This window comes from Microtus ochrogaster, chromosome 4 (genome assembly GCF_000317375.1).
Source record: "Microtus ochrogaster isolate Prairie Vole_2 chromosome 4, MicOch1.0, whole genome shotgun sequence".
NCBI classification, from domain to species: domain Eukaryota; kingdom Metazoa; phylum Chordata; class Mammalia; order Rodentia; family Cricetidae; genus Microtus; species Microtus ochrogaster.
The window spans coordinates 27,576,858-27,594,886 of NC_022011.1; the positions used below are offsets into that span (position 1 = coordinate 27,576,858).

Below are 18,029 nucleotides of genomic sequence, written 5' to 3' on the forward strand. Positions count from 1 at the left end.
AGTTCAAACCTAGCAGAGGCGTGTGTGGACTCTACGTTCTCACTCCAACGCCAACTGCCACCCCAGTCTCCAACGCTTGAGTGTGTCCATCCAGCCAGTTCCGGTCACCATGCCGATCTTTTCATGATCTGCTTCGTTTTGGGGGTGTTCCATGACACCCAGCACCCAGTCTTCCCTCTCACGCTTCCTGTGCATCCTCACTCCTGCCCACAGATTCTAGTCTCCACACATCTGGAGGGAGAGGGGCTGTGGGGATGGGATCCAGGAGCTGGGCCATGCAGGGGAGGTGTTGGCCAACCCATGGCTGCAGATGCCCGTGTCTGCCTTGCCCCATCAGCAATACCCATGGGAAGGTGAGAGGCTCCACCCCACCACAGCATGTTCCCATAGGAGGCAAGCTGCAGAAGACCCGGGAGATAACGGAGCCAAGATCCCAAGTGTTTTCTACACGCACCACAGACTCTCCAGAGAACTCGTATGGGATGGGGCTAGGAAGTGGCACAGGTCTCCCACTGCACGAGCTCTCCCCAGCAACACAAAAGACCCTGGTGGTTTTTCTGGAAGCCTCTCTACTGTTGCCACAGTATAGCTTCCTACCCTTCTCCTAGGGACTCAGCCCAGGAGGAGGCACTGATGATCGCTGGCTTCTACCCAGAGCCGCTTTCTTCCCCCAAAGCTCTCGGTTTCACACAGTGGCTCTGTCCTCTCTAGGTGCCCACTCTGGAGGCCCCACCTGTACCCAGTTCACCCTACTGCTACCTCAGGTCCTTTCCACTTCCCCTACCTGTGCCCACATCTTTGGGGGACAGTCCCTCACTCCAGCTCTCAGATCACTCAGTTTGAGGGTGCTGTTTCCTTCTGGGACCCCAGCTCGTACCGGTGGGTAGGTAGTGCCACTCCTTCAAGGAAGAGTGAACTGAGGTTCAGCGAGGTGGGAAAAGTCATCCCAGCTCACACACGTCTGGAAATGCGTGGCCTGGACTGCAAAGTCGAGGGAGTTCGGTAGTTCCTCTGTTTTGGGAACTGGGGCTGGGGATGAAGTTTCATGCTGGGGGAGGGGGTCTCACGATGGGAGCAGGCATTGTGGAGGGGAATGGGTAGCATGCCGGGCCGCTTTGGTGTTAAGAGAGGAAGACAAAGGGTGACTGAAGCCCACTGACGTGTCCCATCAGGTTGACCAGGACTGGAGTGGCCACCACTTGGGGGAGCCAGTGAGGCAGGTGGCAAATATTTGCTCAAAGGGGACAGTTTGGTCACAGAAACAAAGGCAGTCAGTTGACTGACTGCTTGTGGTCAGAAGTAAACCCAGGATGGAGCATGGCCCAGCCTTCTCTAGGGCCACCTATGCTCTGTGGAGTTAGGGACCTCTGGTGCCCCCTCAAGCCTTCTTTCTGGCTTCCCTCAGCACACATGGGGCAACCCACAGCAGCTCCGTGGCCCATGTGCTTCTGCCTTTGGGAGGTGTCTGACATCCCTCTTCCCGACAAGGAGTCCCAGCGTTCTGCTGGCGCAAACACGCTCTGTGCTGAGTCCTACAGGATGCCCCATCACACTGCCTCCAGGACCCCCGGTTTTCCTGGGAGGGGGTGCTGTCCTGATGGCTATTTGGCAGGGCGATAACCAAAGTTTCCGGAAACATACAACACTCACCCCCACCATTTGCAAGGGAGAAGTGTGCTCTCCAAGATAAAAGTTGGAGATCTAAAAAAAAAAAAAAAAAAAAAAAAAGATCTTCTACAGGTTCCCTATTCCCAAGGGAACACCTAGGTAAGTATAGGTAAGAGTCCTGTTGGTAAGGTCTCAGCCTTCTGCTCCATTTCAATTACAGATGCAGCTAGGTGTCTCATAGAGGCCATGTAACTAGCCCCGAGTTACACTACCCCATGTAAGACTTTGGCTCAGGACCTTCCCCCTTCCAGGTGACTCTTGTGCTCTGGCAGATTTGGACAAGAACCACAGCTCTAAGACTACACAGTTGCTTCCTGGTCTTTCCAGAGCCCCTGAGGTTGAGTCTGAGAGTTTAGGGTCCTGGCGCCGTCGGGGCGGGCCAGTTGTGCAGAGGGCGGTGCTGCTGCAGCCCTGCCCAGGGGCGGAGCTAACCCGGGGACTAGGTAGACAGCTCCCGGGCAACCTGGCCGCCCGGGAAGCCTGGGCGCGCAGCAGCCGCGGTCTCACTTGGGCCCCAGGGACGCGGGCAGGGACTGCGACCCGCCCCACGCCGGGCCGTGGAGCAGCCTGGACACACGTTCACCATGGGGAGACGCCTCAAGTTTCTGCAGAAACTGGCTTTCCTGGGTCAGGACCACCGGTACAAGGCTCTGGAGAGGGACGAGGTAGAGACCCTGGTGAGTCTGAGCGATCCGGTATGAGGCATGGGATCAGACTCCACATGTGTCCCCTGGGATCCTGCGTCTGACCCGCGGGACCCATGTGACGCTGGGCACTGAGATTCCACTCGTCACCTCCGTTGACTCTGAGTGAGAAGCTGGCTTGAAGGAATCAGCTCGACCCAGCTCTAGGCAGAGAACTCACCTGGGTAGGCTAGCCCATTCAGTAATGAGAAACAGACCTGTGCTCTTTAAGGGCACGCAGCTGGCAAGGCCACCTAGCCAGGGACTTAGGTTTCTCTGACTCTAGGGGATTTAAATGCCTCTGCACACACAGGCAGTTGTATGGACTTTTAAAAGCTGCTGAAATTAAGGAGGATGGAGTTAGGGTAGAGACCAAAAATAGCCCCACAAAATCTTGCCCAAGTTTAATAGTGAAAATTGAAACAACTCAGTAGGGCTATCAGCTTTTTTTTTTCCCTCTACAACCGTGTTTAAAAGCTACTCTGAGCCAGGCACACGCCTTTAATCCCAGCGTTTGGCAGGCAGGGGCAGGTGTATCTCTGTGAGTTGGAGACCAGCCTGGTCTACACAGTGAGTTCTGGGACAGTTAGGACTATGTAGAGAGACCCTGTTTCAAAAACAAACCAACCAGAAAAAAAGCCCTTCTGAGCTGTATGGTGACTTTGAATCTCCAGGGGACCCTCTAGGATAGCTCTTCAGGACTGCAGGGCTGAGAATTTCTTCCCAGGACCAACAACCATAAAAGTTGTTCCGGTGCCTCTGATGGAGTAGTTAGGATACAGCCATGGGTTGATGGCCCCAGCATGGTCCCTCCCCTGCACTGGCTTTGTAAGGTTTGGAAGCCCATGGCATACCTAGAACTCCCATACTTGACCCTGGGTAACAACCCCCCCCCAAATACGGTCTTGTCATTTGTGTGTGTGTGTGGGGGGGGGGTCCAGGTTAAATTTGTTTTGTATGACAGAAAATGGCAACATTTCGATTTTATTTCTTCCCAAAGAATGCCATAGTCAGAATTTTCCATGGCATGGTTCTTAAATATTAATGCATTTATTTACAGCGTGTGTTAGTGGAAGAATTCTGCTGTTAGGGCTGTGAACGGCAGGATTCAAACCCATCCATGTTTGTCTGCAGCCTTGTGGGTTAGCGGTGTACCATAATCCTTTGCTAATGCCAAGTGTGTCCTTACATGTTTATAATGCGTTGTTAACAGGGGTTTGGCGTGAGTTTGTTGACACAGATGGCTTTGCTTCCTTCCGTCCTTTTCTGGTTTTTTTTTCTATCTTTTGATGTTTTGCACATGGCTGGGTATCCCTGAGTACGCCTGATGCATAGCTGGCTGTCATCTGGGAGTTGGAGAGTACGCAGGTGTGGGTTTGGTGTAACCTGCATGGAGATGCTCTGAGACAGGTGGACTTCGTTCCCCTAAGTTGCTCAAAGGCGACCTGTCTGCAGGTGTGTTCCTCACCTGGTCGTGTTCCCCGCAGCACAATGGTGGTAAGGGAGCCTGGGCACGTGGTGACTTACGGGGAGGTCAGCAATACTGACAGTTCTCAGCAAAGGCCACCTGTTGCAGGTGTGCTGTCTCCAAAGCTGATCTTACAAACACAAGGTGTGCATGCAATAAGGGTGCCTAGTCAGGATGTTGGGACAGTGGAACACAGTGGTGGGTCCATGCATAAGGCCCTGACTTCCATCCTCAGTACCCCAAGGAACAAAACAGCACACTAAAACCAGTCCCTGGGAATGAGGTAAGGGAAGAAGGCCAGAACACTGCTTTCTGCCGGGCTTGGAACTCTGTCCCCGGCCAAGATGCTTTGGAAAGGAAGTTTTGTCTGCTTTGGTGTTATTTCTGCGATTGTCCTGACTTGGTATGTGCTGTGTCCCAGGTGCTGGTGGGCTTCCCAGCACACACAGGCTGTGAGAGGAATCGGTCCTGAGAACCGGCTGGGTCCCCTCCTAGGTCTTTGGCCTCCAGATGAACTTAATGGCAATTTTGGAGCAGAAGAGGGCCAGTGTGCCAGGCGGGCGCCGTTTGGTTCTTGCTGAATATTGACTAGACATCTTGACCAGTGCTGAGGGTCAAGGTGTTCACAAATTCACAAAAGGGAACCGAGGAGACTGGCAGATGAGAGAGTGGAAGAGATGTTTAATTGCTGGTCTTTTTTACTCAGATATGCTGAAGAAGAAAGTCAAAGAGACTGGGAGGGGACAAGAGGCTGAGATGGCAATGGGGACCTTGTCCAGTTACAGGTGTGGAGGCAGAATTGAAGCTCAGCGCCCTAACTGGGAAGCTAGCTCTTTTCTTGCTGTGTCTCCAGGGTGACCACCTGACCACAGTGTTTGAAAGACTCTTGGTTTTGATGCTCGACAAAGCTTCTCTCTGATGTCCTGCTCAGTAGGCGAACATTTGACTAGAAATTCCTGTTTCTGGGAAGGCCAGGTGCCATCTCTGCCCTCGAGGCTGCTCCTGAGGTGGGTGTGACTCCCACTCATCCTGCCATCTTGACTACTGACCTTGTCACCCTTCTGGGTTCTCCAGATCCAGGCCTGGGTGCCAGTAAATGGGTACGTGCAGCGGGCACCTCGTCATTCAGCCCAGACTCCAGCACCTGCTGTGTGCTGGCTAGGGCTGAGGAAAATGCACACGTGCTCTCCACCCTTAGGCACCTGTCGTGGTGGGCGGAAGCAGGGCAGAGTTGACCTTCACTGTTGAGTGTGGGAGCTGGGAGGGAGCCATGTCTGAGATTAACAGGAGTGGAAAGATGAGTGAGCTGGGCAGCGTTCCCAGCATGAGGAGAAGGTCAGGCTGCACAGGTGACCCCCAGGAGTCTTGTCTGAAAGAATCTGGCCTTTCTGTTTGTAGCAGTGGAGACCTTTGAACGATTTTTAAGTCAGGACTTGGTAGTTGTGCACAGATTCATAAATATGCCAGGCTCTAGAGAGTCAGCAAAACAAACAAACACAGATTTGTTTAAGACCTGACACGCAGGCTGGAGAGATGGTTTCTCAGTTAAGAGCACTGGTCGCGCTTCCAAAGGACCCAGGTTCAATTCCCGGACCCTCATGCAGCTCACAGGCGTCTGTAATTCTGGCTCCAGGGATCCGTGCACTCTTTTGAGCTCTGGGGTCACTCCAGGCACGTGGTGCACAGACACACACCCAGAGACAAAGCACCTATCTACATTAAAAAATAAAAATTAATTAAAAAGATAAAAAGACCTGAACTTGTCTAGCACGTGCAAGGCCCTGGGTTCTGTCTTCCACCACAGCTTATACACATATAGTCGTAGCCTGAGATTGACCCATACCCCTCAAAATCCACCAATCCGTGGGCATGTTAGAGGAAAGAATTGCATCCTCTACTCCTTGCCATCTTCAACAATTCACACTGAGTGTGACTTCAATCCATGCTCACATCCCACCGGCCAATCCGAGGAGCCACAGGTTCACAGCTCAGCTGTGGCTACAGGCTTGTCAGGATGAAGATCCAAGCTGCTTTTTAACCAGGACCGGAACAGACCAAGGCCTAGCTCACAATGCTCAATGGCTGCTGGTTCTCCATCCCTGGATGAATAATGCTTCGTCCCCAGGCTTGCACCAGGCCCTTCGGCTTGTGCAGCCGAGTGCTCCTAGCTCAGGTTCTCGCACGAGGTGGTGGTCACACTGTGTGCAAGGCTGGGGCCTCCCCTGGAGCACCCATTTCTAAGCACTTCGGCTGTGGCAGGCCTGTTTTCTGGCACGTGGTCCTTTCCATGGGGCTCCTTGTTGCACAGCAGACAGACTGCACCGTGCGGGTGACAGAAGGCAGACTTAGAACAGCCGTCAATTATCCTGGGAGTGGGGGCTTATGACTCCGGCTGTACCTCTGCAATTCTGTGGAAGAAGTGGAGACTCGGCCCCCCTCCACGGGAAGGGATGACAGTGCTTTTAGGGGACAGGGGTGGTAACTAGGGGCTCCCCCAGGCTGCCCTCCCACAGTAGTAGGAAGATCTCCAGCCAGATGTAGTGCGTACCTATCACCCCGGCGTTCCAGAGGTGGAAACAGGAGGATCTACATTCAGAGTTATCCCTGGCTTCATAGACAATTCAAGGAAAGCCTGGGCTACATGAGACCCTGCCCTGCCCCTGAGAGCAGAAAACAGAGGATGATTTCTTTAGTTGAAATGGCTCAAAGTAAAAAGGGTGTACACACATACACACACACACACACGAACCTGCTCAGGAATTCCCTAGTTTTGTGACACTTCCGCTGATGCTATTGTTTCTGGGCTCAGAGTCTGGAGTTTTTGAGGACGCTCGTGCCAAGAATGTGTGTGCAGAATGGGATGTCGATATGCAGAAGCTGGCTAGTTTAAGGTGAGCTGTCTTAAGCCCATGACACCTGGCGGCAAGGAGGCTGTGACCAACCGCTGCAGAACCGGCTTGGCTGCTTGCAGATGAGGAACATCTGGATTGTAGAGATGGTGTCTCTTCTCTGCGGCCTGCTGTGTTTTATAACTCACTCCAGGGCTCCTTGCTGGTGGCAGGCAGGGAACTGTGCACAAAGACACGATTCATGCCAAGCACCTGCTTGCAGCTGGCTGCCCCTCTCGCCTTGGTAGTTTACACTTGAGAGTCCCCAGCTGAAATAGGCGGTGTCCCCATTCTCCTGTTAAGGGGGTGTGTTGAGACTGTTGTCACTGGTGCCACCAGGTCTGTGCTTATCAGGACAATCGCTGGAACAGATTCAAACTAGTAAGTTCTCAGGAAACCTGAAGGTCCTGGAGAATCAATACGAAGATGACACCATGGAATTTGTCTCGTCCTAATGCCTCAAGTCTTGTCCTGAAGGGTAAGGAAGCCAAGACTCTGAGCTATGAAGCCAGGATCTATAAGAGTGAAGTGTTGGGTGTGTGTCTGGGGGGGGGGTGTAAAGCTGGAGGTTGGGGGTCCTGAGCACTCTCAGTGTAAACAAGGCCATCACCCAGATGATGGGTGTAGTCTGTTCCTACCCTCCACCAGGGTAGGACCTTGTCTGTCTCATGCTCAGAGCAGCCTGGCTTACAGAAGACTTAAGCGTTTAAGAGCTCCTCTTACCCTGACAATGGCCAATCAAAATGAGAGCCGGCAGAAAGTACATCCAGGGACTTCCTAACTGGGACGAACTGGGCCTTGGCAGGGGCCATGCATGCCATGACACATATAGGAACTTTCGGGAACTGATTCTTTCCTTTCACCACATGGGACCTGGGGGATTGAACTCAGGTCATCAGGTTAGTGACAGGTGCCTTGACCCCCTCAGCCATCTCAGTGGCCTTGTCATAGGTTCTGACTGTTTCCTAGTATCGCACCTACGTGGCATGTGCAGAGACCCCAGAGGGAGGGTGGTCACAGTCATGGGAATGGTAGGCGACGGGAAGTTGAACCCTGCACGAGCAGAGCCGCCCAGCCCCAAGCTGAGCACAGATCTTTGCCCCCTTAGGCTTCTGTGTGGTGCAAACTTGAAGATAAATCAAGATGACTAGCACAGAGCAGTAATCTCCAGGAAGCACGTCTTCTCCCATCCCCTAAGATCTGGATCTCTGTGCACCTGTGCTCTCACACCCAGGAAGCCATAAAGTAGGATGAGCCTTGGGTTCTCACTGGAGAAGGGGAAGATTAACACGGAAGCACAGTAGTGGCCTGTGCTGAGAGGAAGGGGAAGATTAACACGGAAGCATAGTAGTGGTGTGTGCTAAGCGGAAGGGGAAGAATAATGCTGAAGCACAGTAGTGTTCTGTGCTGCCTCAGGCTGCACTGGGCAGCTCCTGTACTGTTTTTAATTACATTTATAAATTATTTCATGCGTGTGGAGGCCACAGGACACCTTGTAGGAATCAGTTCTCTCATTCGACCATACAGGTCTCAAGTCAGATCATCAGACTTGACAACCTTCACTCACTGAGCCATCCCACCCACCCACCCATGCCATTGTAGGGTCTTTGACCCGTGAGACACTGGAAGTGAGAGCAGGAGGCGTGGCCCTGTCCAGTGGGGCTTTGTGGCCACTGTGGCCTCCACAACTAGAGGGCTGGGGTCTTTCTATGGTTTCCTGCCTGCTTCCTATCTATAGTACCCAGCTAAGGTAGGGGTTAACAGTGTTGCTCATGGGGTGTGGATGCCCTGGGGTGGGCCACCCCTCTCTCGGAGGAGGTACTATTTCTTTGGAGCTCGCTGTGGCTCACATGGGAGGCCTGGGATGGAGGCACTGGCGGCTGGCTCCTCCTGAGCCGGAGAGCATCATTTCCTTTGCCTTGTTCACCATCCTCTGTACCCTTATCTTATGTCCCAAGCTCCTAAGAACTCCAACCTGATGAACCACCTTTAGTAAACTTGCTTCATCTCAGTCACCTCTTTTTAAAGCTCTGCCTGCAGAGAAGCCACATCCCAAGGCTGGGGAGGTAGTGGCCAGGGAGGGGATGCAGCACCAAGCTCTAAGTCCCCAATGGAAAACTCTACTGAAGTCACTGTCCTTCCAGGAGCCGCAGCCATCACGAGAAAATGCACTGCCTTCCATGGAGGTTGCTGAGTACGTGAACTTAGCTTAAGCCCCCATCTGTCCGCACATCTAGGCAGAAACTGTGCTACTGCAAAGGCTCTTCCAGAACCTTCTGCTGACCCACTGGAGGGAAGGGAGCCCAGCAAAGCACAATCAAGTGTAGACAGGGAAGACATGCCCACGGCTTGTGATTCTGCAACTTCTAGAGCCGAGGTTAGTGTTGTACCTGACCTCTCTTGGACAGCCATGAGTATGTGGCCTGGTTAGCCTGTGCATCACCCACAAGACCGTTCATGTGTTCCCCAGAATGTGTAAGTCTTTGCTTCTAGACAGAGCAAATGTGGGAGTCTCATGGGTGTTGGGGAACAGAATCCTGGTCCAAGGCCACCCCGACCCGAATCTCCAACTGTAGCACGTGATGGGTCCTCCCCTTCCTGATGTACAGCAAAGGAGGCTGATGCGCCTCCTCTGGCATGTCCCTGTGTCCTACTGTGTGAGGAGACACTTATCATAAGAGTCAAGGAGAGTCAGGTTCCCTCCCAGGCTTCCGGGTTCTCCCTTTGCCCCTTTCCTAGCTCCTCATAGCTTTTAGACAGCATAAGCAGAGCCGGCATAGGCCTTCCCCCAGCATCCACAGAGAGTAAATGGAATGACCAAGAGTCTGCACTGAGTCCGAGCAGCCCTGGGAGATTGTGAGAGTGCAGTCTTTGGCCTGCTCCAGACCTCAGACACGGGCACCTATGGCAACTCTGGCGGTCTGGGCTCTAGTTGGCCATGGTGGCTCTGGTGCTCCCTGAACCGTGAGACCCATTCACCGAATCAGCAGCTTCTTATTGGTTATACATTACTGCCCTGTGATCCTCCCTCTCTGGGGCTTCTCCCTCTCTGGGTCAGCACAATGCCTGTCCTGCTGTAGAGTACCTTGAGAGAGGCCCCACCAGGGAGAGACAGACAAAGCCTGGTGCTTGGGCTGCCACACAGACACTTCCTGGAGGAAGGGGTGGGTTGCCAAGAACTGAGACTAGCATTTGACTGACACACTCCTGGGTCACACCGCGCAGACCATGGAGCCTGGGAAATTAAGCCAGTCTTCCCCTTCCTTGCTGTGGGATGTGCATGCTCCCCAGGAAGTCCTGTGGGCTGGTCCCCTCCATGTTACTTTTCCTCTAGCTTCTGAAGACTTCTCGGCCGGGCGATGGTGGCGCACGCCTTTAATCCCAGCACTCGGGAGGCAGAGGCAGGCGGATCTCTGTGAGTTTGAGACCAGCCTGGTCTACAGAGCTAGATCCAGGACAGGCTCCAAAGCCACAGAGAAACCCTGTCTCGAAAAACCAAAAAAAAAAAAAAAGACTTCTCAGAGCTGTCCCCAGTCTGTGCCCCAACTGTCAATGTAGTGAAATTTCAGTGTGTCCTGACTTCTCTGCCCATGTTATTAATTATTGCCTCGGTGCCCCCCACTCCCACCCCCGGGCCTGAATATGACTCTGCTCTCTTCTCTTTCCTTCTCCTTTCTCCCTGTCTACATCTGTCCTCATGTCCGTCCCTTTGCACTCCTGTAACTTCTGTCCCCTTCATGAACGCACAGCAAATCTCCATGGGCACAGTGCCACACCTCACCCCCACCACACATTTTGGCCCCATTTTTCTCCCAGGCATTGCTGGTTTGTCGCTGTGTGGCAGTCAGGCTGTGATGTGCAGGGGCACTCTGGTCCTTTCCTGAGCTGCCCTGAAGGTCATGGGATACATCACGAAATCCTCTGACCCAGGCTGCTTTCCTGGAGACTCCACCGCTACACCTGGCCCTGTGAGAACTTGTGTAATGTCTTCCTATCCCCAGGCCTGAACCTGCCCTCTGTACAATGGGATAAACTATGGACAGCAGAGGCGCCTCCTGAGCGTGATTAAATATAGGATTCAATATTTAAATCATTAAATGATGACTAACTATTGAATAAGGAGCGAAGCGTTGAGGGCGCCACCCGAGGGCAGTGCGTGCAGGTGCAGGCACCTGGGTGGCTGTCAGGCTGCAAGAGTTCATTCCTCAGACACCATTTTTCTCTCCCATTGGCATGAAAATTGCCAAGTAGGCTAGGCTGACTGGACAGAGAGCCATCCGCCTGTCTCTGCCTCCAACCCACCTCCTCCCCAGGCCTGCTTGACTTCTTATTTTGTTTTGTTTTGTTTTTAAATGTGGTTTCTGGACATAGAACTTGGGGTCCTCATGGTTGAAAGCCCCCTGCTCCCGTGGTTCCTCTTTAGTTATAGGCGGGTGTTATTACAGAACTCTGGCTGTATCTTTTCTCCACCTGCCGAGAGCCATCCTAGTTCCTCTGCCCTGGGCTCCCCCGCCTCCCTTGAGCCCTGCAGTATTAGTAGCTAGGCACACATTGCCCCCCACCTAGCTGGTTTTCCTTTCCCTGTTTGGAACCCTTAGAGAAAATCCCAGCAATTTAAGGTTCTAAAATGTTAGGCGTTTGTCTAGAGTAAGACAGCCTGCTAGGGAAGTCGGGGGCTGCTGGCTAAACTCTTGGGCTATTGAAACAGACTCTTTCAAACGCTGTATGCAAACAGCCTTGGCACTTGGACTAGCTGTCAAGTGAGTCATCCAATGAGCCTTTCTGTGCCCTCCTGGTCAGGAGATCCCAGCAGCCCAAGCTGCTACAGCCAGGGCTATGGGGCTAGAGACCTAGCATCACCGAGCTTCGGGGTCAGATACTGCCGACGGGGAGGTCCTTGGCATAGCAGGAAGAGTCGGGAAGATTTTTCCCATGGTTAGAGGAATCAGGCTAGCCACGTGGAATGAGGCCCACAGAAGTGGCCTCAAGACGGGCCGGCAGAACCTGTAGCTGAAACCAGAGGTGTGACTCTGCTTCCAGGAACATGGGAGTGGTACTTCCTGGAGCCGCTTTCCTATCATCCCGGGCTTGGCTCAGGCCCTGCAACTTCCTGTTGCACAGGCCCCAGCAGGTTCTAAGGAAACCCACCTTGCACAACTGAACCCAGAGTGAATGGGTGAGATGAATGTCCGGCTCTGTCTGGGAGGCAGGGAGGAAAACAGGAGGGTCCACTTACCAACAGAAAGGTAGGCTCAGTCCTCACACAAAGCCCGCCTACTGTGTCCTTAGGTGAAGTTTTTTGATCCTGGGATACCCTTTGCCCCTTCAACAAAGCGGTCACTGCACATCACCAGCTAGCCTAGACTTTTGGTTAGACTTGGCAGCCAGGGCAGGCAGAATTGGCAGCTGTGTGGGGCCAGATGTGCTCAGTGGATGTAAGCTGGGTTGGTAGCTACAAAGGGGACTGTCAGCAGACCATACAGATGCCGAATATCCTTCATCAGGACCTTATAGTAAATAAATACCATTACCTTCTCCCTTGCCATCCCTATTTGGGCACAAGTTACATGGTGATGCGCTGCCCCTAAACACTTGAAGACAGACATTCCTAATCACAGCGAAGCTCTTGCAGGCCACCACTCGGCCACAGGCACATTCATGTGATGCATGGACTCACCCGGGTCTGGGACCTCCTGGAGTTTCGTGTTCCTTGTCCCTTGTATATGGAATACTGCCTCGGGTTTTCCTGGTCTTTGAAGCTCCTGAAATTCTTAAAGATTCCAAGCTCATCATTCTATGGAATGTTTCCCCTATTTGAGTTGGTCTGGTGTTTCCTCAGGTAGACATTGGCTCCATTCTCCTGAGGGACCTCACGGAGGACAGTGCTGAGTCCCACACTGTGCACGGTGTTGAGAAGCCCAAGGGGGCGTTTGGTTTGCGTGTGTGCTTACATGTGTGCGGAGCCTGATGTGGCGTGTTTCCCTCTGTTCTCCACTTTTTCCGTTTCTCACTGAGTTCAGAGCTTGCTAGTTCCGCTAGCTCGCCTGCCTCTGCTTCCCCAGCCCTGGGATTGCAGATAGGCACTGCCGTGCCTGGCTTTTACATGGGTGCTGGGGGCACTGAACTCAGATCCTCATGGTTGTACAGCCAGCGCTTTACCAACTGAGTCGTGTCCCCAGTGCCCTTGTAAGGCTGTCTGTCCTGTCGCTGGTAGTGGCAGCTCCTATCCTCAGATGAGACTAGTGTGTCACTTTCTTGATTCTGCCTGCCTGGGCAATGCTCGACAGACTAAAGGCATCACTGAGCGATTTCCTAATCCCACTCTCCAGCCACTTCCTTGCTGCCCATGCTAGGGAAAGCTTCCTCTTCTCCCTAGCCTTTATGTCATTCACGCCCGTGTGGACTCATGCATTCCTATTTGGTTCTTTTCACGTCTGTCATCATCAGCGTTCACTTCAGCTTGCTCTGGATGCCCATATCTGACTTGTGAGAGACCCTTCGTAAGGCCTCCGAGCCCTGCTAGCCTACCCCAGAATCAGGTAAGGCTGCTGAGCTAGGAAGAAATTCTACACTAATCTCCACCATCTCTCCTGGCTCCCGGCTCCTGGATATGCATTTTGCTTGGGCCACTGTGTTGAGAAACAAGCTAACAAAACCTAGGTTTGCTGTTGCTAGTGGGAGGAGGGATATGTCCATCCATAGACTGCCAGTCTCTATGTAGTTTGTGTCTGTACACATACACACTTGTACATCCAGTCCAATAAATCCCTAACAGCCCACACCTGCTCCCTGAGTACCTCGCTGCGAACACCAGTTCCTGGTGATTATTAGGCTATTTCTGAGTCATCAAACTCCCTGTGAGTGAGCAGTCTTGTCACCTATGTGTTGGTTGCCACTCAGCCCAGCCGTCTCCTCTGGTCCCTGACTATGCTGTTCCTCGTGAATGACACACAGAGTGGGTGAGTCATGGTGTGTCTTGCTGAGAGCTGGCTACTCCCTTAGGCCTTAGACACATGTGTATACACGCATGCAGACACATTCCTGCACACTTACATACATACTCACACTCTCTCACACACATGAGCACACGCACACATGCAAATACATGCACATTAATACTCTAGACAGCATTGCAGCCTGGGGAAAGAGCTCCTTGCCCCTTGTGACCCAAGGCTCCTGCTGAAGCTGTTCTCTCAGCAATCACGGCTGAATGTTCTTGTGGAGTTGATATCACAGGACAATACAACAAGATTTGAGAAAGTTATAGGCTTTGCTGTGGGAGGCCCAATAGGCAGGTGAAGGGAGGTGAAACATGCCCCCGGCAATGCTGAAGCATGCATGGATAACCCGTTTATGTTGAGTTTCATGGTCTGATTGGATGAGGATGACTGACTGGTCAGGTTTCTTCCTCGAAGAACAGGTTTCACCGGGACACGAACTCCGATCGCTGGATTCAGAGTCCAAAGCATTAATTATTATACCATGGGAGCTGGTGCCAATAAACAAGTAGGGAACAAGAATTTGAATTCTGAGCAAGTGGCTGGCCCATCTATATCCACAGCAGCCTGGATTTTTGCATTGAGAAAACTTTCCACTTAATACTGAAAAGCACTTGTAATATCTGCCTCCTCCTCTCTACTGCACTTAGGCTGTTCTAAGCGACCGCCTCTCAGGTGTGTAGGACCTGAGGCTCCAACATAGATGTCCTCTGGGCCTGCTGGAGGAAAATGGAGGCTTTTCCTCATGAGTCCTCTCTCTAGTGAGCCAGGTCTTGCGGCTGCTCAGCATTTCTTCCTGGGGAAGCCACTGTCCCTCTCTCCATCTCTGTCCCCAGGCCAGCTAGGACTAGCTTCCCCTTTGAATCAGTAACTCTCACTTGGAGTTCAAGACTCACAAAAGTGCTGGGTGGTGGTGGCACACGCCTTTAATCCCAGCACTTGGGAGGCAGAGGCAGGCAGATCTCTGTGAGTTCAAGGTTAGCCTGGACAGGCTCCAAAGCTACAGAGAAACCCTGTCTCGAAAATCCAAAAAAAAAAAAAAAAAAGACTCACTCACAAAAGCATAAAACTGCTTCCCATTGTCCCTGCTTTCAGTTACCAGGTTTCCAAACCCAAAACCACACGGGTCCCTGCTGTCTGCTGGGTTCTGCCATAAGTGTATCTTCCATCTTCTTTTCCTTCACGTTTTACATGAGCCACCTTATGCACAGTGGCCCACACCTCCAGTTTTCCTTCTCTATCTCTTGTTAATGGTACCACTATTTGGGGGGATTCTGGAAAAGTGTCCATTATATTTAAATGCCGGCCCTGGGATCTACCAATGCCTTGTATGACTTAACAGCCCAAACTGGACACAGCCTACATTCCAGTCCCTGCGACCCGCTAACAAATCGTGATGCCAGGTTGCTATATGGTGACAGAATGAAATGCCCAGGGTTTCACGCAGCAACGGAGAGACCTGCCATCCCTGCTGTCGTAGCTTCTCTCGCCAAGCTAACAGGAGGACGGGGTCCCTGGGGGTGCCACTTCGGAGACGGGAAGAGCAATTCCATGTGCAAAGCAGTCAGTATGTGTAATCTTTCTAGAAGGCGGTGTCTGAGAGAGGGCCCGGGGCAGGAAGACTCTGGGAGCTATAAGTTCCGTCCTTGCTCTAGGTGGTGCTCCTTTGGGCATACATACACACACGTGTGTCTCCATACAGCCGCACATGATTTACACGCATGACTATGGCGGGTATACTTCAATATACAGTTAACATTTCCCTTCAGGGAGCCCAAGAAAGTCACTGGGTCTCCTTTCAGGGGAGCTTCGGGACACACATTATGTATGGTGTCATGGTTCACCAGCCAGCCCATTAGCGGGTCTGTGGGTTGATACTAACACATAACTATTTGAGCAGTACTGTGAGGTGTGGCTCTGAGCGGACCCTTCTGTAGAGCGGGCATCTGAACAGTAAGTGAGCAGAACATATCCAACTCGAAGGAGGCCACGTGCTATGCAGTGGGGACTTTCCTGATTGATGCCTCACAGCTGCAGGAGGAGACCTCCCCCTGACACACCAGTACCAGTGTGTGAATGCCCTTGGCTTTATCATAGGCTTGCGTTCTTAGTCTATACCCTTTTCCAGTTTTCTCTCACACACAAATGGGTGGCCATTTTCCTCTTTCACGGGCCAGAGACTCACGTTGTTTTGGTAAACTCTTTGTCTTGCTGTTCTGCGTAAGTTTTATCTTTGGAGTCTACTGACAGTGCTCGTACTGAGTGCTACACAGCCCAGTCCCCTTTCTACCTGGGACTTGAGCCGTCTATGTCTTATCTTAGTTTTATCTTGTACTTAGAAAGTCCTTTCTCACTCTGCAATCCTAAGGAAAGGCAGCCCTTCGCTTCCTCTTGCACTTGGATGGCTTCGTCTTTGTCCTGTGTTCTTACTTGTTGATCTAAGTGAAGGTGCTTGCATAATTTCTTGGCCTAGCATGGGAACTGTGGTCTCCCAGGCAGCAGGCAGGGTTCTCTGCATTCAGGAGGAAGCCAGGGAATAAAGGAGTGAGCCAAAGAAGCATTGTTAGGGCAGACTTGTGCCCCATGCAGAAGCCACAGCATAGGTGTTGGCGTCTATGGGGATGAGGGTGGTGCCACCGTAAGGGGCACCCTGCATTGTGAATGTCACTCCCTGTCTGTTCCTGTGCCTTCTGACTGTCTCCTGGCCATGCATGCAGCTATCATGGCCCCTCGCCCCTTCCCTTTCTGGGGTCAACACCGAGACTGTTCTCATCTTTCTTCCTTTCTGCAGCATGTTAGAGCATCTTCTGCTCTGCATACGCGGTGCTGGCACTCCTGTGTGACTTGGATTCTGACAGCCCCTCTCCCATGAGGTCAGTGGAGGAGTGTGTGAGGCCTCTTTGTGGGCCAACAGGCCCATGTGTCTGGGTCCAGAAAAGGGGCTGGAGTCTGGAGCTCAGCAAGCAGGCCATGACAACACCAGGGTACCACTGTTGCTTTAACCTAACACACTCACTTCTGTCACTGCAAGCCATGCGCATGTGTTCCCAGGTGATTGGAAAACAGAGGCCAACCTGGGTCTCCCAAGTAAAAGGCAGCCTGACCAGAGCAGCTCCTTGTGCAGATTCTAGGGGAACGGGGTGCAGGGGGACCATTTCCCAGCTCTGAGAGGCCACGTGCTGTCCTCAGTTTGTGACCCCTCCATTTCCATCACAAATTCAGGTACCATACTGTTATTTTATTTTGAAAACGGGATCTTACTGTGGAGCCCATACTGGCCTTAAATTCTCAGCAATCCTTCTGCCTCAGCCTCCCCAGTGCTGGGATTGTAGATGCATGCCCCCATACCCGGTTTGACTGATTCCTCTGTCTGCAGACAAATTCCTGACTGCTCACCTGGGCTGTCGGGGGTGGCGGGGCCTCTGCACTCTTGCGTGTTAAGCCTGGCACTGTCTTCAGGACCCTAGTTTCTGAGAGCAACCCTGCTGTCCCCTCACTACCTGGGTTTGGGGTTTCTTGGTGCCAGGAACTGCACATGGGCCTGCCTTCTCCTTTTCTCTAATAGCCTATTGCAGTCCTGTAAGGCCTTGCTGTGACAACCCCTACTCCTCAGAGAAAGAAACAGAAGCAGGGGTCATTTTAGCCAGTACGTTGGGGAATGCATGTGATATCAGTCCCAGAACAGGATAGAGATCCTGGGACCTCAGGGACATGAATAGGATGCACTGGACAGTCAGGGAGGCAGGGAGGCCAGGATGGGGCTGAGGGAGGCTGAGTCCTGCTTCCCAGAGGTTCCCTCTGCCCTGAGCTCCAGGCTGACTATAGAGCCTGTGTTTCCCACGGGAGATCATATTTGTCTTTTGTTGGTCTCTCAGTTCCAGCCTAAGCCCAAGAAAAGCTGGGGAAGCCTTTTCCTGAGAAGTCTCATGTCCTGGACTGTTGCCTCAGGGCCCCCACAAGGGAGCAACAGGCTGTTTGCTGCAGGCAAACAGTACTCCGGGGTCACGGAGGAGGCAAGGAGGCAGGGGAGGCCCGCTGGTGTGGGATTCTGTTCTAGAAAATCCACAGAGGTTAAACCTCAGAGAAAATGAGGCTGTGGCAGCAAAGACTGCAGGGGGTGGGTCAAGGGGGTGTCAGTCACCACAGCCAGACCAAGAGAGATGGGCGTGTCCTGAAAGCAGCCAGGATTTGAGTGTCTCCAAGCCAGGGAGAGAAAAAATAGAGAAGAGCATATGTGTGTGTGTGTGTGTTTATGTCTCTGTGTATTTATGTGTGTGTGTGTGTGTGTTTATGTCTCTGTGTATTTATGTGTGTGTGTGTGTGT

At 52.4% G+C, this 18,029-nt stretch overlaps 1 protein-coding gene across 1 annotated transcript in view; it reads left to right on the forward strand.

Annotated features, from left to right (window-relative positions):
* The first annotated feature begins 2,252 nt into the window (after positions 1–2,252).
* Positions 2,253–18,029, forward strand: part of Atp2c2 (ATPase secretory pathway Ca2+ transporting 2) — a 59,155-nt gene continuing 43,378 nt past the window's right edge. The window contains exon 1 of the mRNA XM_005345755.2: positions 2,253–2,345. Coding sequence (XP_005345812.1) covers positions 2,253–2,345 — 93 coding nt within the window. The remainder of the gene's footprint in view (positions 2,346–18,029) is intronic.